Source organism: Seriola dumerili, unplaced genomic scaffold, assembly GCF_002260705.1.
Source record: "Seriola dumerili isolate Sdu_G_001 unplaced genomic scaffold, Sdu_1.0 BDQW01000413.1, whole genome shotgun sequence".
In the NCBI taxonomy this organism is placed as follows: Eukaryota; Metazoa; Chordata; class Actinopteri; order Carangiformes; family Carangidae; genus Seriola; species Seriola dumerili.
In genome coordinates this window covers 31,265-55,297 of record NW_019174668.1, presented here as the reverse complement: position 1 = coordinate 55,297, position 24,033 = coordinate 31,265, and the positions used below count along the sequence as shown (strand labels likewise).

Genomic DNA, 24,033 nt, shown 5'->3' with positions numbered 1-24,033 from the left:
ATAACAGCATCCCCACCTCCTTTGCAATCATCGTTTCTGTTGTCCTGAATAGATAACAGAACGTTTTACTATTCAGTTTAATCAGTCGAGTATAGATATTGCTGTTGCATGTAGTTATGATGCACACACAGGCCTTGGTCCTATCTCTTGCGTCATGTGTTTGACATTATCAGAGGGGATTCTCTCTGCTGTGGCCCACATAATTCTTGGATAACAGTTTCACATTCATATCGCAATGATTTGTTCTTCAAATGCTGTAATGGTCTAGCTTTCAGACAAGACTTTAATCTGGAAATGTGACGCTCATGGCTCATGGTGACCACCAACAGCTTTCCGTTTTGTGTAACCCCATCCTCTGGTGCTTTTTAAATCAAATGTTTAATATTGCAGACACATGGGGTGAATATATTTTACCGAGGCAATCAGTTTATACAAATGTATAGAAATGATTCATGTTACTGTTTTAGTAACTGCTATGTCTGTCCCTTTAGTTTTTACCTTCGTATAACTGCTTCATACTGGCTCTCTGGCTTGAGTCAGTAGCTTTTACTCTCCTGGCCTGGCTGTAGATGGAGGCAAGCTGTTTGTCTACCTGACAGGTCAGACTGTCCTCAGACATTTGTTTTGCGTCACAGCAAGTGTGAGAGAGCACAACAGTGCTGCAATGATTTAAAAAACCCATAAACCCTCTGCACTGTGTGAGGAGAAAAAAAATCAACATCAATCTTAACTCTATTCATTAAACTTTATGCTTAAGTGGTCAACATTTTAATAAAACACATCATTAAAAAGTCCAACAAAGCTTATGGTTTGTGTAAAAAAAAAAAAAAAAAACACAGTCCTGTTTATTGATTTTAAGGGTACATCACAGAAAAACATTACCTCATAACTTGAAAATCACAGGAAGCTCAGAAGGCAGTTCATACTAACAAGCTTTCATTTGTTTTTATGTTATGTCTGATTTATGAACCTGCCACTGACACAACCAAACATATGCTTCCTTTTTTTTAATCTGAAATGCTTTTCTACTTGAGATTAGAAATCACGCCTACATCAAACTATATAAACACCATATGTTAGCAGCCAGTAGTGTCCATATTAGTGTGACAGAGCTGTGCAAGAAAAAAGTTCCATTAGTGCCACCGTGTGGTTAACTGTGCAGGGACAGGGACAGGATCAAAGAGAGTTTGATGAGTTATCCTGCAAAAAGGGGGGAAATAAAGCAAAGGCGATGATTTTATATTTAAAATACACAATATCCAGTTCTATCAGGTAAGTTTTTGTCCAAAAAAAGAGTTAAGTCTGTGCTTTAGGGCAGTCTGCCCCTGAATGAAGTGCAGTGCAATTTAGGAATGCATTGACAGCTTGTGCCTCTGCTCTTCTTTCTGCCGAACATGCAAGACTTCTCCCAGTTGCCTGATGAGCTCTGTCAGTGTCTCCATGTCACGGTTCTCCCTCTCCAGCAGCTCATAGCGGAGACTGGAGATGTCTTGTTTGATCTCTTTCAGTTCACCTGTGGGACAGTAAGTGAAACAGCGTCGAATGATGTCTCATAGTTTGGTGATATGTACATGAAAAGCACTGTCTCCGGAAAACCCGCTGAACTCACCTTCGTTCACTTCATCGTTATCTTTGTCTCTTTGTGCTTTTACGATGTATCTTTTGATGAGGCGATTCATAATCTTCTGTAGTAAAGAATAGAAAAATTTGAGTCTTCAACCTATGAGCTGATTGTTCCTAAAAAAAGTTTTAGTTAGTTAAGGAAAGAAAAGCAGCAGCCAACTTGATCAGTGAGCACGTTTGATCATACATATGGTTTTGACTGACTCATTATATTGACACATGTATGTATGGCAGTTTTCCTTTTGAGTATCTTAAGTTGTCCTCCAGATATGAATAGAGGACTAGATATGTACTAAAATAACTTACTAACATTGCATTCTGTCTGTTCATTCTATGTGTATAAAACTTCACCCAGGAAATACAATTTGCTCCAGCGCAGATATAAGGATTTAGCATTAGGAAACAAAAACTGCTTTACCTGGTGGTGGGTTGGACCAAGTGATGCTTCCGTACTCAGATCTTCCTGTTGCCTCAACTAAGATTAAAAAGAACAAAAAGATATGAAGGATTGTTAATATTATAACTTATTTTAATATGTGTTTTTCTGGGATACAGTAAAAGCTGCAACTTACAAATGTGACACAAGAGGGCCCTCAAATAAACTTTACCCCAGGAATGTTACAAATGTCTACATTCAAAAAAATTGATTTGGTCATTTCCCTGCCTCAGATATCAGTTGTATCAGCCGTTGATGCCTCACCTTGTTAAGCTCCATCTCATCATTTGAACTTTCTTTGCTTTTGTCTTCTTGAGGTGCAGCCCAGAGAAACTTCCTTATCCCCAGCAGGAGGGAAACAACAGACTTAGGGCTCGGTACAAGGTTGAAGGGCACAGGCAGCGTGCCGCCATACTCAAAGTACGAGAACCAGAGCTTAGCTCTGGCAAACTTCCACTCAACATCAGCATCATCCTGCATCAACAGAGAAGAGTAAGAAGGGGTAAGAGCAGTTCATCAATATGCGTTTCTGATGTGCAACCGCCTGCTTATCTACATTTCTTTGCAGCATTACTTTGTGAACAAGAAATTAAAACTGAAACTGAACTGAAATGTGATGACACTGACATAAATCAACAGTACATCATAACAGCTACTCATATTTTTGTCAAATTGAGTGATTCTAAAATAATTATGACCGTACAACAAAATGTGTTGACTTTATCACCAATGATAATATACAAGACACAAAAATAAATACTAATATAGAAATGTGGCTGGTTGAAACTTACCTCAATTTCTTGGAAGGAGCTGTTGAACATGGCAATGAGCATATTCAGCAAGACAATCACCATGATGATGTTGTACACTCCGTACAGAATATAGCCAATATTCTCAATGAACTTATGGTCAATATTGATGACCACTGATTTCACTTCTGACAAGCCAAAGATGGCCCAAAATAATGTTTTAAAGCTCTCTTCAAGCCTGGAGGGATGGAGAGATGGCAATTTAATTACTGTAGTGAAACAAGTGTTTTAATCTTACGTCATATTAATTCAACAAAGATTGTATCCAGAGCTACAGTTTTTTTTGTTAGTGGAACAGTCTATAGTTGACACTCACGTTGTAAATGCATCGTTGTGCTTGGCTCCGAGGTAATACGAGTACAGATTGAACATTCCCACCATGAAAGCCACAAAAACTGTTATGAAAATCACCATAAACTTAAAGATGTCTTTTACAGTTCTTCCTAGAGAGATCTGCAAAGGCCCAAAGCTCTCATTGGCAGGCAGGATGTATGCAATGCGAGAGAAACTCAGCACAACTGCGATTGCATAGAGGCCTTCAGAAATGAGTTGCGGGTCAGAGGGCACCCAGTGGATTCGAGCTGAAAATAAACAAATCCTTAATGAGAACAGTTTTCATGCAGTAAACTTTCACTCGGAGAAGATCATTACCTGAGTAAACAATTCAAGGAACTAATTTTAGCTTGTGTGCTTTTTCATAATGAGTTAGCAGGAAAATTAAGCAGTCCAAAAATGCTGCAGTGATACTTTATAAAACCTGGTGAGTATAATTCCTTTATGTTCATTGGTTTTCTGTTTTGAGTCTTAAAATTATCTGGGAGAAAAAACATCTTTAAATATCTCCCCAGATCAATACTAAAAATCAATATTCAGTGATGTAACCTAAAACAGTCTGAACAAGGAAGTTCTCTTTAATAACAGTATTTACGTTTAATTTTATATGTGTAAGAAACTCATTATTGAATCATTACTTATAATACATGAATTCTTTGGTCCACACTTACCCAGCTGGAAATACTGTATCTCAAAGGGCAAGGTCATATTGGACAGGTCAGTATAGTTCTCATCAACATAACACTGGGCACAATATGCATGCCAGAAAGCCATTAATCTGGCAATGAAAGAGGTCATAAATATGGCCAAAATACTAAAGTCAAGAAGGTTCCAAGGTTCAGAGATGTATTCCCGGATGTCCTGCGACCAAAGATCTTTACATTCTTCCCAGATCTTCCCTGCAAGAGAAAAAAATCACATATTGGGTTGACAATCTCTCTAAAATTAAATAATATGATATGATTTGAACACACATAAACATGATAAATAAGCCTTGAGCTGGTAGTCATATCACATAAGATTTACTAATGCTGTATACTGGCAAAGTGTGTGTGATGTGGCTCCAAAGTCTCGCCTGTAGAGCTAAGTGAAGGTGTCACCTTGCCTTTTTCATCTTTGGAAATTCATTACGAGTCGGATTTATTATGGTACACGTGGTACGAATATATAAAAATCTATGTGGGCAATTTCCTAGCAAGATAGATGTTTGGGATTTATAACTCCTCAATGACTCGTAATATCCTTGACCCTGCATGCAGAGCAGAGTGATGTAATTGTGTAGGAGCCTGACTTAAATCACGACAAGTCGACAAGACTGAGTGCCAGAAAGAGGAATAAATTAACATAATCTAAAAATGACTAACCTAATAGGAAAAGATATTATAGTTAACTGTGGTTCTATATAAGAATGGGAAAGGGACAGGGTGGGAGGGAAAGCGTGTTCACACTCGTGACCTATGACCCAGGATATGATGAGAATCTCCATCCAGGTGAAGGGGGTGGTCTTCATACGAAACAGCTGCGATGGGTAGTCGTGGATGGTCATGTTAGGTAGCAGGGATGTTCCCTCAAAGCGGTCTGCTGCGTTCATGACCAGCAGGCAAAGGAATATCATAAAGGAAGCTGCGTGGGCCACAAACTTCAGGAAAGGTCCAGACATGAGTTTCCCTAACTGAGAGAAGTTGGGGCATGGCAAACAAGAACAAAATGTAACATTAGTTCAAGCATGTAATGGTTAGCCTCTGATAGAATATGCTCTTTTCACAATGAGAGATTAATCAACACTAAACTCTTCCATATAGCAGTAGGCATAAAGGGATGTTGAAACACTACCATGATTGAACCAGTCAAGAACAAACACAGGTCTGAGAGCTTTCTGACATTACTGCATTAATCCTGTTTGTCCATTAGTAGCTATTCAAACATCTAACAAACACGGAGCAACGTTTATATCGTGTCAAATGAAAATGTGACATTCACTCTCCTTTTCGCTCTGAGAAAACATTTTTCAAATATTTCCTGAAAAAAAAGTCAAGACAATAAATGCTGAGTTAAAACAATGTATGACCTTTTTGGAACTAACCTTACTTGACGGTGCTATCCAGTACATAAAGGCCAGGACAGGCAACCCAATGGCTACACCAAGGACAAGTAAGATTTTAACTGCTGTGGTTTGCTGACGTAGTCCAGAAAAGTTCTCGTACCAGATGGAGAGGAGTTGCTGCTGGCAGTTGGGATGTGCTACAAACTGCTCCATTGGCAGTAAGTGTGTGTGTGTGTGTGGTGTGTGTGTGGTGTGTGTGTGTGTGTGTGTGTGTGTGTGTGTGTGTGTGTGTGTGTGTGTGTGTGTGTGTGTGTGTGTGTGTGTGTGTGTGTGTAAATGACAGAGAGAAAGAGAGAGAGAGAGAGTGAAGGATTGCATATTACATTCAAACACGAGGTTGAGTATGAATACAAGTGCATCAATTCAAAACCAAAAAATTAAAGGTCCCATATTTTACACCTTTATTTGAAGTGTTGATATCCATTAAAGATATATTTGAGGTTTTAAAACCAAAAACCATCTCAGTGCAGTTTTACATCTCCTCTCTCAGGCTTCTCTCTAGAACTCTAGTAACAACAGGTGTTACAACAACAGGCCTCTGATTGGCTGACTGTCTTCTGAAAGACTGAATAAAAATACAGCAGATTTCAGGATGGATGTTTGGATTGGATTGGCTGGACATGGGGCATGGCTGAGAGCAGTGACTGCTTTGTTGTGACATCACAAAGTTACAGAAATCCTGATGGCTTGTTTTGAGTTACAATTTCTGAATACAGGCTGTAAGCATTTCTCTGTGGACTGCGCACTTTGATACTTTCAAGGTGTTAACATAGAACCTAGACCTGCATGGACCTGACATGGAAATCTCATTTTATACAATATGGGAACTTTAAAGTTCATTGCACATATGCTTACCTTTTTAACTTCATACTTTATTGCAAGTTTTAACCTGATAAGGTTTTGTCTGCCAAAGATCTCTGTGTTTTGACATGATTCAATGTCCCCATTTAAGATGGCTTCCACTTCCTCTGTGTTTCGACACAAATCCAGGAGTCCCACCACGAAATCTTTACACTGCATGGACAGTTTCTTGTAATCATTCTGTAACAGAGAAAGGCAAGATCTATGGCACCTTGTTCTTATATTTGTATGAATCACTAGCAGCATTAATAGCACAAAACTGTCAGAACCTCAGGTCTTGTCATAGCCAACAACCTTTCAATCAACATGATGTATAGCTGTCATCTCTAATTTGTTTGTGAAAAATCTGGTACATTTTAACACAACATAACTTCACCTTGAACTCCTTCTCAATGTTGGCTAGAACTGCAAGCTCATTGCTCAGCTCCAGAGCTGCCATCACAGGGTCTTCATTGGAGAGGGACAGATATGCTGGACTAGCCAGACCTTTATATGCATTGATGCGGGATTGTGAATGGCTGAAAGCGTCATGCCTCTGCTGCTCGCTGCAGGTCCTGCACTGACAGAAGTAGTTATGGGGCCTCTCTATACAGGCCCCCTTCATGAGAAGAATATGCACGATTTCATACTCGTGGCACTGGGAAGCCAGGATGATGGGAGTGATGTCGTGAGAGAAACGTGTGCCATCCTCATCGTAGGCAAAGAAGTCATCTTGTGTTTCTGCCTGGCTTGGACTGTTAGTGAGCCTCTGACTGTCCACAAAGGCCTGGTGGCTCAGTATGGCCTCCACTATACGGATGTAGCCTTTACTGATGGCTAACAGCAAAGCATCTCCTATTCTAGCAAGGTCTTTCTTCCTAAGTAGGAGTTTAGTCACCTCTAAATGCTCATTGGCAACTGCCAGCTGCAGTGCACTTTGGCCCATGTAATTTACACAGTTGACATTGAGGTCTGGCAGCTCCTCTAGCATCCGCCTCACTTCAGGAATGTTACCATATTCTGCAGCATCTAAGAAAAGCTCCTCTGTCATAGAAAGACAGGAGGAGGATTGGGCATGAAACAGGTATCCAGCTCCCCGTAAAGCTTGTCTCCGGGGTTTGGCCATGACCTGCCGCAGCATCATGGTTTTCTCTTCATTGCTCCATCTAAACACAGGTAAAAATATTTTAGATGATACAAAACCATAATCATTTGAATGCAAATATAGATTAAATAATTGTTAATGGCAGCCAAAATACAAAATTTTCACCCCCAAATTCAAATCACTCCTGCTTCAGGATGAATAAGATTTACTATGAATTTCTTACTAAGCAGACACATTTATTTAGTCTACCGGTTTAGATATATGAAGATCAGCTCCATCTATATTTCTGAAAAAGGTCTTGAGAACCCAAGCAGTGAATGGACAACAATGTGCAATGGACAGCTGGTCTCAGCTGAATTATAACTACAAGTGTGACACCACCCACAGACTCATCATCTGCTCCCTTTCATTTCATCGCCTGGCACTGTCCATCTACTCAGCCTCTGCCTGTTAGTTGGACTTTTGATACTAATTATATTTTGTGTCATTGCCAACCGAGTAAATGTACTTTCTGTTCAATAATTACATTTGAATAATGTGGTTATCTCAGAAGCTAATTGCTTCAGCACTGATAATGACAATGGCCCTTCATTCAATCATAATTAGAGTTAACAAGATTTTACATGACTGAGAAATCTGATGCGCGCATACAGTATATACAGAATATTTTCCAATACAAACTGGCAAATTATTCATTTTTGGCTTCTTGTCTATATCAGCTGAGAAAAGATAAAATAAGAATGGTGTCATGCTGTTCAAAGTGAAAAAATCCCAACTAAAATGGAAAAGGGAATTATTATGAATATGACATAAAAAGCTAATTTTGCTGTTTTGTTTTTAAACTTGCATATGTAAATAGCTGTTCCATGTGGATTTTCCTGCCTGGATTTCTGAGACAGGCAACTGGGACACGACTCAAACCAAGCGGGGGATCACTAATAACTGAGACTAAAAAGCCAAAAACAAAACAAAACAAAAAGCCAAAAAAACAAACAAAAAAAAAACATTGCTGTGGCATGATTAGCCATCAATAACATCACTTTAAATAAGCACTATATGATAGGTAAGATTATTGTGCAATAAATTTCTTTGAGTGGGCTGTGCATGTGATGTTAATACACATTTGTAGTAAGTGAAAAATGTTCTACTGCCGCAACATGTAGAGGAGAAGACATCAGTGTATACAGGTCAAGGAAAGTTACATTGAAAAATGGGATACTGCAGGATCAGATCACTGACTACTCTTATACTCCTGGTGCTTTTAGGAATATCATGGGCCTGAAGCTTTTTCTCAAAAACTCTTTCCACCAACATTTCTCAATTGTCTTCTGAAAATAAGCCACAGAATTTCATTATCTTCAATGCGTATCTTATATGTTCCACAGCAATATGAAAAAGTCCAACAGGGTGGTCCACTCACCTCAGAGACAACTGCTAGGCCAAATGACTTCACTTTCACTTCAATAAGTAAAACTACGCCCGAAAGTGACCAGCTGCACCTCATGTATACCCGACTGCCGTCAGCCTCTATCATCTGTCAGACGGACTCTCTCGTCCAACCTTAGGCGATGATGCTCACAGTGCTGCCTCTGCACACCCAGTGGGCGGTTTTCTAGGAGCTTTTAAGGTGTGCTTTGTAACATGGGATATTAGCATTTGTTGGATACATTTGGGTCCTGTTTTTGAGATGCTATAACTGTTGATGATATAATTGTTTATATCTCAATTTGATTTCCTGATTTCCTATAACTGTGCCCGGTCAGCCCACAAAGCAAGATATTAAAACACTTTGTCAAACTAATGGAGGTTTTAAGCACACCAAAAGTGCACTGACCTAACTGGTTATTGTGCCGTAAATTAAATCAGGCCAAGAGATTATTTTCTTATGACCTATGTATGATTGTGATTGTCAGTTCATGGGCTTCATGCAATAGCACCACTAATACTCTATATGGTGTTTGGCGCGCTGAAAATAGATTATTTGATGTATTGACCCCTGTCCATAAGACCGCATAAACAATCTGGAAAAAGCAGATTTTTCTAAATCCTCTTAACTCATGGGGCCATCAGATGTAACAGGTTATAACCTTTAAATTTTATGAGGGACTTTATCCCGAGCAGTTAAAAGCTGTGCAAAAATAATTATGAGTAATCAAACTGTTTGAATGAAGATGTTGGCCGACATGCATATAGAGGTCATGGCTGGAAATATGGTTAAACTGTAAATCTTTCAGATTTAAATGTATCTTTTTTTTCTTTTTTTTTTTACTTAGGGTTATTTTATATATTAGGCCATAGGCCTATATCTTCAGTCAGACTACTGTATGCCTTTATGTGCGAAATTACTGGTCACCAAAGTTTTTATCATATCATCAAATCATACGATTGTTATACTTCGATATTACACGACTACAGCCTATGGTGCTTTCACATACGCAGTTTTTCCTAATCTTTTAACAGCAAAATTAAAACTAAATCACGTATCATCTAAACCTAACAGCATTACTCTATCATTTTGGTTGTTTTCTTCATCTCCTTGTTTTCATGTATATATTACGACACTTCCAGGTGTACCTGAAAGCAGCATGCACTCATCATCGAGCCCTCTGCTGGACATGGCGGGTATAATCACCACGGTGCCCGTTGTCAAGAAACTGCGTCCCTGGTTGCTATCATGGAGGGACTGTACACAGACAGACTTGGTGAGACCGCTAGAAAAGTGTCAACGTAGACGGAGCGATTATTACTTTTTTTAAACGACCAACGAGGCCGTCATTCTTCAGGAAAAGTTGCTGCGAACATTTTCTGTCTAAGTTTATCTTCGCCCTGAGCGATTTGATTGAGGGTTGATTGAGTTAATGTGGAGTACCGCTGACGTTAGCTAAAAAGAAACCAACAAGACAGGTTAGCAGCTAAGAGCTTTGCTGGGAGCTGAACCTGTATGTCTGCCCGGTGTCAGCGAGGACCAACAGCCTCGGAGGATGCAGGTTCTTCAGGACAACTTCTTGTACCACTCGTATCCTACAAACGTTTAGTTATTTATCCTGTAGTTATAGAAATGTGTATTAAACCAGTACACCTGTGTTAAGGCAAATGTAAAAAAGCATATAAATTAACCTAGGAATCACTACAATAAGGTTACATTAAGGTGAAACATATCCACACGCTGCCATTTAAAACTGCTCTCCTTAGCACCTGACTCGTAGAAACTCGAGGTTTGGAGATGATGGAGGCCTGGGAGATGAGAGACAACTTTTGGTTGAAGAGCAGAAGTTATGCAAAGCCCGAGCTCGCAAGTTTTCCCAGGAAACAAACCGACGCCAGAAGTCAGTTATAGTGTCTAATAATTAGCCTATGCATTGTGGTTTATATTTTAGCCCTAACAGATGTGTGTTTGTGTGTGCCATTTCAGGTCAAAGTACTGTCTGTATTTTGCAGCCCAAACCTGCACAGACAGCCAGTAAAGCATCTTCCATTTCTTCCCGGAAGTAGATGCAGTTTTCCTGCTTTATAGTATGCACCTCCTGGACAGACGACTTATGGTTCTGTCCTGGGCTTGGCACCTTTGAGGCAGTGATGGCGTTGACAGGATTTTGCAGTCTAGACCTGGAAATAGATCTGCTGGCCCAGAGGGTAACTGTGGGTCAGAGCAGTGACTGAAGTGTCACCTCTCTGACGACCAAAGCTGCTAAGTTCTGCCCCGTCTGAGGCTGAAATCCCTTACAGATATTAATAACCCTCTAAATTTGTATTTCTAAAGTTATAAGCAGGGGATAAAAATGAGTGTCCCTGTTTTTAAACTAAGAATTTGGTTAATATAAGCATGTGGATATGTGGTGGTCAGATATGTTGTGTAATATCAAAAACTGGTAATATCATAGACAGATTTGGGTTTTACAGAGGCAGGTGACCATTATTTCTTAAACATAATGTTAAATGTTTAACAGCTTAACATGTCTGCACAAGAAAAAAAGCAACCTACAATTGGTGTTTTGTTGTTCTGTTTAAAGGAGGTAAATAAGCTATCCCTTTAACATTACATATAATTGAATTTGTTTTTGTTTCACTTAGGAAAACAGTGGCCACATGACAGTGTGTCATGATTGAAAATGTTATGCACTGATCAAACTTGTACAGACTGTCAGAGTTTATGCAGCAATATTGAATTCTATTATCATTTTTATAGATCACACTGATGCTGGCAACCAAAATAATGCAAAGTGCATAGTACATTATTACCTTGATAATCAGAAATGCAAAATTTGGACATTAAATTAAAAATGACTTCTTGCACCGTGCTAAAGAAAAGGTTTTGATTGTCAATATTTGCTTGCCTCCCTCCGTGCCATAGTAATCAGAAACATGTTTGCAAATTTAATTTATGAGAACTAAAGTGACACCTCTTCATGTTGTGTGATTGTGTTTGCTGTATTAGTCTCAAATTTAATATCATATTATTTTTCAAAACTGTGGAGTTTCAAACTTTTCAGCTCCAATAAGAAGCACTTATAAATCAAGATATTAGATACTAGATATACAGTAATAAAGATTCTGTTTATTTTTAATAGAAGTGAAGAACAGAAGTGTGTTAACTAAAAGCTTGAGCTACTTTTTGTTCTGGTTGTCAACAGTGTTTTAAAATGTACACTGCTCTTGTTGTCAAAGATTACCATTTTTGTCAATTCAAGAAAAAGAAAAAAACAAAGATGCTGAACTTGACTGACCCCGTTGGTGTTATTATTGGCTTACTCTGTGAACCCAGTAGTGAGTGGTAGCTTTAATTTATTAATGACTGTGTTGAAAACATATCTGGAGGAACAGACTCAGGTTTCTGAATATAAAACAAGGCTGGTCTAGATTTAATCAGTTAAAATGTGCCTCAGGTACATGCTCTGCTATTTTTCATGGCTCAGGGCCCTGGAGGAGAGACGGAAGCAGCGGGATGTGCAGGAACAGCGGCTGAGAGAGAACATCTTACAGCAACGCAGACAGCGAGTACAGGATGCAACTGAGCGCTTCCAAAGAGCCCATCTACCTCCTTCTCAGAGACGTAGACAATGTTAGTGATGTATCTTACATATGATTCTTAGAACTGAGAAATAACACACACAACCGTCCTGACACATTTCAATTTGTTTGTATGTTTTCCTTTATGGTGTTTTAGCTTTTAGAAGAAATGTCCCAAATATTGAAGATGCGCTTAGTCAACTTCAAGGCAGCTTGAGTTCTTACACCCGGCAGTCCTCTTTCTTGTGCAGCACCTCTAACATTAGCAGGTAAAAAGTCTGATTATTGATCATATCATTCTCATGTGTCCTACATATAAAAATAGCCCCATCACCACTCTGGATCAAATTCTCATTGTTTTGGTGATATTTTTGTCAGTAAATTTTGATTTGTAATATTACAAATTAAAAAGGGTACACATAAAATGTACCCTTTTTAATGGCTGGAGAAGTCACAAATTTTATTTATAGTTTTCTGTTTTCTCTTGAAGAAGCTGCACTCCCTCTCCCAAGCCTCCCACAGTTTCTAAATCCTCCCACCGCCAAGCACTCTCTGCTGTAGAGGCCTACACTAAACTGCTTCAGGAGCAGAGCATGACATACTTCAAGAACAGTCAAGAAACTGGAAAGACACAAGAGAGGCTACAAGATCACAGTCCACGGGTATGTTTATTATTTCATTTGAATGTACAGGACATAAAATATTTTTCTGGCATCCTCACAAAGAGGTTTTATCTCACCTCTTGCTAGTGCTCTATGTTGTAAGATGTTGTTTTCTCTCACACAAACACCCCACTAATGCTGTAAGTCAATGGAGTGACCATTTCCTGCTGTTAAAAGATTACTTAGAAAAATACCTGTGCTAAACCAGACTGCAATTGCTTGGCTACCATCTTCTTAAAGTTTAGAAGTTTTAAAATGGGCAGAAGTTGTTAAGGATGAGAGCAGTGTCTACACTGGGCTTTTTGAAGAGAAGTCTGACTGTTCCTGTCTTAAAATAACCATGAACAAGGTCAGATGACAGAGGGTAGTTCATCAGAACTGAAATAAATTACAAGTTGAAGAAATGAAATCTTGAACTGACACTTAATTTGTCATTGGAAATTTTAAGCAAACAGTTTTTTTTGGTGATCAGCCAGTCGTGTAGCATGTAGACACACTGTCACTAACTAGGAGTTCTCTCAGTTCTGCATTTTAGTAGCTTTTGTACCATGTCAGTAATTTCACTTTAACTCTCATCAGCTTATAAAACATTGATCTATTGATCAAAGATCCCCTGATATTTAATAACTTATTTTAAAAACTTTACTTGAAGTGCTCTCAATATTTAATCTTACTTAACCATCTATCATCCAGTAGTTTTCTACACTTATATGGGTCTTCTTATATCTTGATAGAAGCTGTGTAATGTCACCATATGTTCCCACTGCAGGATGATATATTGATTCTGGGCACACTTTACAGTAATATGTATATTTGCATGTTAATGAGTAAAACAGGGGTTCAGATATTAATGTCTCCAATGTGGTGTGTGAGGAAAGAAATTTGAAATACTGAGTGCACTGATTATGTTAATCACTGAATATTTGAGCAACAACTATTTTTTATTTTTCATAGTGATTATAATGTTGGGCAGGTCAAGTACCTACAGTATTATTCTACACAAGTAGACCCCTAGGGTGCAGCAGTGTGTCATTTCCTGAACCAGTAGCATACCTTTTTGCTGTCACAAGCTTTAGCACCCTCTGGTGAAATGTGTGTGTCAATAGTTGTCTCAAATTGTACTAACTGTAATAGTCCCCTGATTGGATTTTGTGAAAAATTACTGCCATACCTCCATCAATGACAGACAGCACAGGGCAGCATAGTGTGAGGCTTGATATGCTTGAATGAGACTCTATTCTCTCACATAATCAAAAAAAAAAAAAAAGTTTATTTATAAAGCACATTTCAAACAACGAGAGTTGACCGAAGTGCTGTACAATAAAATACAAAGAAATAGCATAACAGTGGTAACAGTCAAAAGGAAACAAATGCAAGAACATTTGAGATGAATTAAAAAACATTTCCCATAGGCATTAACAGACGGGGAAGAGTTTGAAATATAAAACACAGAAGGCTGCAAGTGAAAAATAAAACCTTAAGGACACTCAAAAGCCTGAGAAAACATGTGGGTTTGCAGTTTAGCCTTAAAAGTGGCCATGGAGGAGAAACACACAATTAAAAGAGGTAAACTGTTCCAAAGCTTTGGGGCAGCTAAAGCGAAGGCAAGATCACCTTTCCCCCTAAACCTTGACCAAGGGACAGCGAGGAGCAGCTGGTCTGAGGATCTGTGAGATATGGGGATGGAAAGAAGCCAGAGGTAGTTAGAGATGTGCTGGGGCGCCAGACCATGTAGAGCTTTAAAAACAAATAAAAGAACCTTAAATTAAATTTGATACTTGACTGGTAGCCAGTGCAGGGATGCAAGTACAGGTGAAATGCTGTCTCTCTTCCGGGTGCCAGTTAGCAGTCTAGCAGCAGCATTCTGCACCAGCTTCAAGTCATAAAAACTTACATGTCTGGACTGGACCCACCACAACACTTCAGAAATACAGATATCTGTATGAAACAACACATTTCTTATTGGAAAATCTGTAAAATGCCCTTCTTACCCGTGACCTTGTATATAACATGCATACTGATCCAACTCCATTCCAAAGCTTCTTTCTTTTCACTGCTGTACTATCCCAGCTTTGTTACTATCCGCAACTATTGTGTGAGATGTGAATTAAAATGACCTAAGAAAGTGGAGTGGGATCTCATGGCCAGCAAGCAGACCAGTCTGAAACCTTCAATTGACCAGGATGGTTTTCTAGTAGTTGTGGGCCGATATTTGATAATATTGAATATTGCGATATTTCCTGCCATATGTGATATATGTGATATTTGGACTGGACTGCAGTGAGATACTAAGTCTAGGATATTGCCTATTTTCTAGTTGTTGACCGTTTTACAATAATAATTTATGTACTCATGAACTATAGCTCAGCAAATGTACAAAACACCTACATAATCACATTTAATCGTTTCTGTCTTCAGGTGACAGAATTTTCATCATGAGCTTAAATGGTCCTGCACAGTTTGGGTGTGCTTATCATCAATAAAAATTAATTTTTTGGGAGAAATATAAAGGGCAAAATTCTTATTTCATTGAGTTCTTATCACATTTGAGACAATATAAATCGTATTATTATTTGATATTCCTCACCTCTCTTTCTTTTCAGGACAGCCACGTGTCTGATTGCTGTATTTCTGAAAGCCTTTCATGTAAGGACAGTTTGGAGAATGAGGACCCCAGCCACAGTAAAAATAATTCCTATTCATTATTCTTGCTTGACTCAGAGAAGCCACATCTAAACCTGAGGAAGCAAAATGATTTGTTTCCAACATCAGACCTAACTTCGTCAGCAATGCTGCTTCTTGGTGATAACTTGACCCAATCGCGAAAACTTCCCGAGTTTAAGCAGAAAAAGCAAGAGGACTCTGAAAGGCCTAACCATAAGATGCACATTTCTAAAGCTTCTTGGGGGTTCACATCTGAGCAGACGCCTAAAACAGAAACCCAACCTGCTCTGCACAACTGCAACTTATTAACTTTTTGTGAAATTATTAGTTCAGACCCAGAGCACTTTGAGCTAACCTCCCCACAAAACAGTCCCAATGACAACATCATTGTTACAAATAGAGTTACTACGGACAGCACAGCACTTGAGTCTTCATGTCCGAAACAAGAGTCTCTGTTGGATCTCAGACAGCAGAGGGTCCACGATGACAGACAGTTAAAACAGCCATCAGCTACAGAGATTCTTTTTCCTGCCAAAAATGGCAATAGTAAAGACATTTTGTTTGGGTCTCCCCCAAAGCCAAATATTTTCCTGAATGATAGCCCAACAGATAATGTCTCACGAGAAGGGACTCTTCAGCAAACAGGAAAAGAAAACCACTATCCATCATCCCAGAAAGAGCCTAGTGCTTCCATAAACAACCTCAATAAGGTTTCAAACTCAGAGCCCAAAACAGAGAAGCCCATTAATACAGCATTGGTGCAGCACACATGCTTGTCTAACATTCAGTCAGATACTCTTAAATGCCTTAGGTGTCCTGAGGAGGAAGTACAAAAGTTGCCCGTTTCAATGGGGGCATCTCATTCAGTATGTGAAGTCAGATTCATTAAAGGAATTCTTAAAAAGCAGTCCAAATATATGTCAGGAGATACTACATGTGTATATGGTTCAGGGCATTTGATTTTTGCAAAACAAGTAGCTTTAGCAATCAGAGATAGTGTTGAATTGACAAGGGTGAAGACAAAGGACATGGAGAACAACAACGCTATCAAAAAGAAGCTGCGCTGGTTTGACGAGGTACATGTGGGAAAAGAGGACAAAGCACAGAACATAATGAAACAGATGAAAGGCAAGTCTTCCAATGTTTCTCAGTCAAAGAAAAACCCAGAAGACCACCAGCTAAGTCTCACTACAGTCTCAGGGGCTTCCAAGCCTGGACCCAGCGTGACCCCTCCAGCTTCCACTGGTTATCACTTTACAAAGCAAGCGTGGGCAGATGTTGGGGTTCAAGTCAGCTTACCCCAGGAACGAGCAGACGAGGTCAAGGTGCCGCGGGGCAGCACCAGGACCGGTGGCCCCAAGGTCCCTTGGAGAGAGCGCTCTGCCAGAGTTGGAGTGGGTCCTGTTTCCTCGCGGACTAGAAAGGGCACCGTCATACGACCTCAATCTGCCACAGAGGTGAATCAGATTGCCAAAACCCAAGGGAAGATCATGGTGCCCTGCCCACCTCCTAGGATAGAATCGGTGGAAGAAAGGACGGCATATATGGCTAAGACTCCATATGGCATGGATCATGCTAGTGTCAACTGTAAACAAGCTCCAGCCCTAGAGCAGGCCCTGCACAAGGACACCTCAGAAGGCTTTTTCTCACCATACACACATCATCTAATCAGAACAGATAGTACTGTCATGTACACACCACTACCGCCCTCGTACACATGCCCTGTCTCCGAGGGCAACAGGAAGGGTACACTCAGTTCAGGTCATCAGGAGACTCATGGCTGCAGTAGAAGAAGAGGGATGGTGTTCAATGAAAAAGGCCTCTGTTTAGATTGCACCCCCACGGATGAGGAGATCTCACAGCTTTGGCACGGTGTCCGCAGCGCCTTAGCCACCAAGGACGGTAATGTATATTTTGGCTGACAGCCCCTCACACAGCTTAGGCTTGGTTTGTGTGTCTGCAGAGATTTGCATGCAGTTTCTCTCAAGCCTATTTGTTTCTACTCATTAGCTATAAAACTTCAAGTTTCAAGTTAACAATGTGAATATTAGCTACAGTACAACACACTGATCCCCTTTGTACTTTATCCTTAACATACAATTATAAACTCAATGAGCCTTTGAATCTGTCCTTTTGTCTCTAACTGTCTTCACATATAATCACATTGAAGGAAAATCTAGTGAATGAGCTGCGTGGTGTTTGTGTGACTGCCAATTTGCAAATCAACTCATATAATAACTGACATAGTGTTCTTTTTGCGTCATCTCATGTTTTGATATTGAAAAGTCAGTGGGCTTGAAGTGTTTATTACTTATCTAGAGAAAAGGAAGCCAGTAATATCTGTGAAAGTGGACTTAGTCGACCCTAAAACCTGTTTCACAATGACCTGTTGTCTGCCTTGCCTGGAGCCCATGCCAATCCGCCCCATGTTTCCATCAACGGCTATAGTGTTGTTGTTGTTTCCTCCTTCTACTGGTGAAATCAAACAATGGCTCTGAACCATATTTTTCCACTGTATCACTCTGTACTGTTAATACTTTTAACATAATTACTTACTTAATTTGAGCTTCTACATACATTTGGACACTACTATTTAAAACAGCACAGCTGAACAGATCCAGGTTGAACTACATAATATAGACAAACTCATTTTTTGCTTGCTTTTAGCAGGACAAAACAGAAAGCCCCAACAAAAGCGAGAACAGCAACAACAATTACAGTACAATGTTATTAAGTGGGATCTTTTCCTGCACATTGTATTTTAGGTCACAAACTCATCTACTTTGTTGGCTTTCAGGTCTGCTTTCTCAATTTCACTGACCTTGGAGTCAGCGATGTGTGTCTCCTCAATATAACAGCCATCTTTTAATGTATTTGTTTTGCTCCATTTATTGACTTTGTTTAGAAAAATGCTACATATATGCAGTTCTTATTCACAAGTGTAGCATTATCTGTCATAATTTTCAGTGAAATGGAAACTATTTTGTTATTCATCCTCTTTAAAGGATTTTACTGGGGCCTGGACTCACCACATACTAGTTAACATTATCATTTATATTGATGTAGATAATTTTTTATGTTATTTTAATGATTCCAGCGAATACATCTTCTTTCAGCAAAAACAATGCTCAGAAGACAGGCCCTGGAGAGTGGGCGAGCTGTAAGGAAACACTGCGTGGAGCAGAGCAGGCAGTCTTCTGGCTCAGGGAATAGACGGCTTCCTCAGCCCTCTCAGGTATATGCATGCAGTTGCCCTGTGGGGAGGAAGATTGTGAATAATTGCTAAAGATCAGTAAATGGGTGTGTTTGAACTTGTTGAATCAGTTGTGCAGTCCCTTTCATGCTGTCCTTAGTGTTAGTAAAACTGACAAGATGCCACTATTTATGAATCTCAATACAAGATTTTCCGGATGGACTGAAGCAGGCATTGTTCTACAAAAAATAAGCATTGATGCATAACCTTTTTGTTTACAACTTGCTCTACCTGTTATTGTGATTTTGCCTGTCACCTAGAAAATGTGCATAAACATAAATATTGTGTAAGGTTAACCTAAGCCTGACATAACACATCCTTTTTGTTTTGTGCAGCCAACGAAACAGCCCACAGAGCCAGTCAGAATGTTTTCCAATACTTGCAACGTGGCCTTTACAGATGAAGGTATTGTGTTCACTGTATATCTACATTTATGTTTCTATAAAAGTTAAAACAAACTGAATTTCTATAAGTGTTACAAAATGCCTGCCTGTCAAGTTCCATATTTCATAAAACATCTCTCCTGCATGTATATCATACATAAAGTTCATAGAGATAATGTGAAAGTAGAGTTAATGTTCTGAGACAATACCATGCTTAATAATTTCAGCAGTGCAACAAGGACATCAGGAATTTAGAAAGACATCAGTGCAGCTGTATTTTACATATAAATGCATAAAACCCAACTAAAGTAAAGTGGAAACAGGTGAGAATGCATGCCTTTGATCTGACTTTGCCTGCGCTCTCAGCATTGGAAAGTGCAGCCCAGTTACACCTGGCTGAAGTACATACTGAAGGCCTACTGGAAGAAAGAGATATTGTAGCTGCCATGGACACAGCCCAAACACAGGGTCCAGGAACAGTGCTGCAGCACAGCCAACAGCAGGGACTCACCAGCATTTCCTTTGAAGAGCAGAAAATCCTACTCTCTCTGGACAGACTTAACCACCAGCTGCATTGTAAGCACTTTGTAAAGGTTGTTTGCAATATGCCATAACTGATCAACTCTGGCCTAATGCAAAGTGTTGTTATTGTTGTCATTTCAATGCGAGATAACCACTCCTGTCTGTTACTGTTTATAGGTGTGCGAGAACATGTAGCTAGCAAAACTGGCACACGAGGCCTCGTACTTATTGATGCACCTTCTGTAAGTATGAATTTCTCAGGGATACATTGCTTGCCTCAACACATAATGTGATTTTGTTTGACATGTTTTATTCCTTATTTTCTTCAGACAAAGGAAATTAAAGTCACAAACCATCTCAAGCACCGTGCATCTTCAGCTAACAACCGCTCTCGATACCTGAAGAAATTCTGACTTAAAGCATGTGAGGTCCATAGTGGCCTTCACTCCCATCAGTGCATTATATCTTGCGTCATACTGTGTAACTAAGCACTTTATTACCCTGTAAAATGGATTTAGTCTTTTTTAAAAGTAAATGTGCCTATTGGAATATCTTCAAAACCTAAAAGACCAGCCACAATGGACTGTAGAGATAAAGCAAAATGAGACCCATTTCAAAGTTGTTGTGTGGAAATTAGTTTTGTATTTTTTTGATCGGCCTAGGCAAGAACACATAGTAATAAAAAACTTACTTTAGCTTTTGTTAAGCCACTTACTATTAAGCAATCAAATTCTAAGTGCCTTTCATACTGGCTTCAATTTGTTTTATTTCACAAATGCAAATAGCCCATTCTTAAAATTGACACATGACAAGACTTGACTGCAAAGTATACACAGTAAATTAGGATTAATTAAGATTAAAATTTATTTTTCAAAGATGTCTTATTCTGTATTTATTTTTTTATAGTAAAATTATAATTTGATGGAAACTCTTTTGTGACCATATTGGCAAGTGAACTGAATAAAGCTTGTTGTCAGTGCACTGATAAACTGACTGGGTGCAGTGTGTTCAGCAGTATCATTACTTCCTCAGCCATACATAGCACAGTCAATAATTGGACTGAGGACCTGAAATAGTTTATGAAGAGAGGTGTTGCAACGTTGAAGGTGTGTTTGTCTGTCTTTGATGGCTGCAGAAAGGATGATTATGTCTTGTGCACTAGACTCAACCTACTGGCTCAACAAGGTGAGCTGCCACAGAGTTTCCAGCCTTCTGCTGCAGTTACATCTAACCTGAACTTTACTCTAGCTTTAAGTCCTATTTCATCAGTAGACTATAGACTATATTTATTTAATTTGCATTCTCAGCTACTGCATTGTGTATGTGTGAAATAAGATAGTTATTAATTAAATGTTTCTCTGTCTCCCTTGCCAGAAAATGAGTGCATCAGGGAGAAAATAGCTATAGGGATTAATGATGTGAATTCAGTTGCCCCTCCTTCACCAGCATGTCTGGTTTTGCCCTTCAGTCAGCCTGCTAGGACTTGCTTCAAGAGGTGGAGGAAGCCAAAGCTCATTTGAAGTGTCAGATTCCCAACAGTGATGAAACTTTTTTTGGTTTAACTGCAGGTTTCTGGTTCTTTGCATGCATTAATTCTTAAATGTTTCAACAAGGAGCTGTAAACAATGATGTGGCTGTGTTGTCTTGCTGCCATGTAGAGTCATGCATCACCTCCTTGTTATGTTTCACCAAAACAGCAAACAATATGTTCAGCTTTGATTCTGCCCGCAGCAGCAGATTGGCAGGAGACGGGTTGTGTGCAAAGAGATTCTCCACTCTTGTTATTTGAGACAGGACATTGATGTCACTTTAAATCCAATGGTCATTAGGTGGTAAGAGGAAAAAAAAAACACTGACATTTTATCTGAATAGTTCAGTGCTGACTTTTTACATATTAAACTGTTACTGAATTAAATATATTTTCAGTAGAAACAACCAGCACAGCCAAATGACTAGGCCTCATCTCCACCTTTCTTTTCATCAAGTGAATTTCACCTCAGTGTACTGTACTTGCATAAAAGAACAGTATTAACAAAGTCAAAACACCCCTTCACTTTCATTGGTGAATGGATAAATCTGAATGCACATGCACAAATTAACAAAGCAGCAAAATCATGTGCAGTAAGCGTCCATCTGTGCAAACTCTCTGCACAACATTGACCAAACTCTTACTCAATATTCCACTGCAGGTTTACTCTGAAATCTGTTCCCTTTGGCCTACTGTCGTTAATGTTCAGAGTCATTATACCACACAATGGTGAGCTTAATGACATTTAAGCCTTTGCCAGCACAACACCCAGAAACTCGACAAGAAAGGGCAAGAGTGCTGAAAATAAGGGAAGACGTTTCCACAGATGCAAGTTCAAGCTTGTATTTTGGTCTGTTGTGAAGCTTAATCTCACAAGTCTTTTGTCATATTTTGTTACAGTTCATTTAACATGCAATGAATGGGTGTCTGGTGTGGCTCATGCTCTGGAATACTGAGTAATTACAAGGATGCGTGTAAACACATTAAAACTGACTGGACAGGTTGCAGCTGTGCTCAGCAATATTGCATATGAAGACAAAATATTGATATGAGCTGTTTGGATCACAGCAGGTTTCACTGAGGTAAAAATGGGTGAAAGAAAAGCAAGATTTTAAGCATAAAATTGAAAAATTATAGATGATAAAAATACTAAAAGCTACTCAAAGTAACTTATTTCCTACATATTGTACTTGATGAATTCATTTTCAAGGAAAGGCGGGCAGGAAGGTGCATGTGAGGGAGAGAGAGAGCGTGTGTGTGTGTGTGTTTGTGAGAGAGACACAAAGTTTGCTTGGGTTTATTATGATGCCCCATGGATTGTATGTACCCATTAGACACTATAGGGGGCACTCAAGCTCCCATCTGCCCATCTGCCCATCTGCCTGTAGCAACACCGTGCGTCACTAAATCCGATAATAACACGAGACCAAAGCGGGACAACTGGTACAGCCGCGCTGCGTTTCAGGAGTGCAGGGTGACAATAGAGCCCAGCAAATCGTTTCTGCTGATATCCCGCAGCATCCAGTCAAAGCGCAGTGAGACTGAGTCGCTTCAGAGGGATGAAGAGATGTTGACCAAAAGTGACCAAGCTCTGCTAAGTGGGTGGTCCCTTCAGGGCTGCCGGGACACTGCAGTCCATCTCTTTAATGTGTCTGACTGCGTTACAATGATGTGAAAATGACCACTTTCATCCGAATAATGGACATCTCTTGACTGGAAGCATGTGTGCACACAGTGCTTCATTCATACACCAAAATATGTGGGCTTATAGTACAGTCATTAAGTAGGCCAATTGCTTTACATTTCTTAAAAAACTTATGGATCATAATAACTCCTCAAAGCGCCTGAATGGACACAACATAGCAGGACAAATTTGAATGGAGGACAGGAATATTAAAGTGATACAGGAATAGAATAAATCGAATGAAGTACAATAGTTTTTAAAACTCGTGATGATGAATGCCATAATACCAGGACGTCATTATATCAAACCTGTTGCATGCTGTGTATTTTACAGTTTTATTTTTCCTATTATTATTATTTTGCATGTTACATGTTTTAAAGTTGCCGAAGTTTTGACATTAAATAAAGAATAAACATAACTTGAACAAATAGCCTAACAGTAAATGAACAAACTAAACTTGAGACGTGCATCTGTTTAGAAACATGAGCATGTAGGCTATGTGACTGACAGAGCGAAGCTCTTTAATCTGTTCATCGAGGCTTTACAGTGTCTGCGGGTATTTAATAGGGCTTCATAATCATTCATTCAGTGGATGTATGGGAAAAAGGCTTGAAACAGAGCCTCTGTATCCAAAGAGACTGGATCTTGACAAAATGATTTCTCAATGGAAGAGGGGCCTCATTAGCATAACAATTGTGGGAACTGCATGGATCTACTTTTTCATGAGCACTGTAAAAACAAAAAAGAGAGAGAGAAATAGTACCATTATACATTCTTATGGGAGAAAGTGTGGTTTCGAATTATTGTTACAATTGTTGAGTTGTGAAAATGTTTATTGTCTCATGATCTATAGCCTAAAGACCTACATTATGTCCTAAACAAACATATTTCCAAAGAGTAAAGATGCAGTAAATCCTTTATGTTTAAGTAATTCACAAAAACACCTAAAAGGCTAAAACAAACGTAAACAGTAAAAGAAAAAAAAACTACTAATAATTACTCAACCTGTTTGTTTTTGCTGAATTCTGTATGCATTTAAAGTTTTGATGTTGCTACCATACACCCTAAATTTTTAAACTG

The 24,033-nt window shown here is 39.2% G+C and overlaps 2 protein-coding genes across 2 annotated transcripts; one reads left to right on the top strand and one right to left on the bottom strand.

Moving 5' to 3' along the window:
• Positions 1-1,006: 1,006 nt before the first annotated feature.
• trpc6 (transient receptor potential cation channel subfamily C member 6) lies at positions 1,007-8,746 on the bottom strand. The gene is made up of 12 exons (XM_022761501.1): positions 8,671-8,746; positions 6,543-7,311; positions 6,161-6,346; positions 5,285-5,449; positions 4,657-4,873; positions 3,873-4,100; positions 3,185-3,449; positions 2,851-3,046; positions 2,324-2,533; positions 2,042-2,098; positions 1,610-1,685; positions 1,007-1,513 (listed from the first exon to the last, which is right to left on the bottom strand). Exons 2-12 carry the CDS (start codon positions 7,287-7,289, stop codon positions 1,347-1,349), a joined length of 2,514 nt encoding a protein of 837 aa, XP_022617222.1. The 5' UTR covers positions 7,290-7,311; positions 8,671-8,746; the 3' UTR covers positions 1,007-1,346.
• Positions 8,747-9,835: 1,089 nt separating this feature from the next.
• Positions 9,836-20,154, top strand: cep126 (centrosomal protein 126). The gene is made up of 13 exons (XM_022761497.1): positions 9,836-9,915; positions 10,210-10,266; positions 10,457-10,576; positions 12,164-12,309; positions 12,415-12,526; positions 12,748-12,919; positions 15,523-15,601; positions 16,535-17,485; positions 18,700-18,818; positions 19,172-19,241; positions 19,586-19,795; positions 19,919-19,983; positions 20,071-20,154. Exons 1-13 carry the CDS (start codon positions 9,836-9,838, stop codon positions 20,152-20,154), a joined length of 2,265 nt encoding a protein of 754 aa, XP_022617218.1.
• The last annotated feature ends 3,879 nt before the right edge of the window (positions 20,155-24,033 follow it).

Bases quoted from the DNA above. Each gene is read 5' to 3' on its own strand.
- trpc6 (XM_022761501.1), bottom strand. From the start codon at position 7,289: ATGATGCTGCGGCAGGTCATGGCCAAACCCCGGAGACAAGCTTTACGG. The intron at 4,101-4,656 runs GTCACGAGTGTG...TTTCTCTTGCAG, and splicing joins CATCATATCCTGGGTCATAG to GGAAGATCTGGGAAGAATGT. The intron at 3,450-3,872 runs GTAAGTGTGGAC...GTTTATTTTCAG, and splicing joins GATACAGTATTTCCAGCTGG to CTCGAATCCACTGGGTGCCC.
- cep126 (XM_022761497.1), top strand. From the start codon at position 9,836: ATGCACTCATCATCGAGCCCTCTGCTGGACATGGCGGGTATAATCACC. The intron at 10,577-12,163 runs GTCAGTTATAGT...TTCATGGCTCAG, and splicing joins GAAACAAACCGACGCCAGAA to GGCCCTGGAGGAGAGACGGA. The intron at 12,920-15,522 runs GTATGTTTATTA...CTTTCTTTTCAG, and splicing joins TACAAGATCACAGTCCACGG to GACAGCCACGTGTCTGATTG.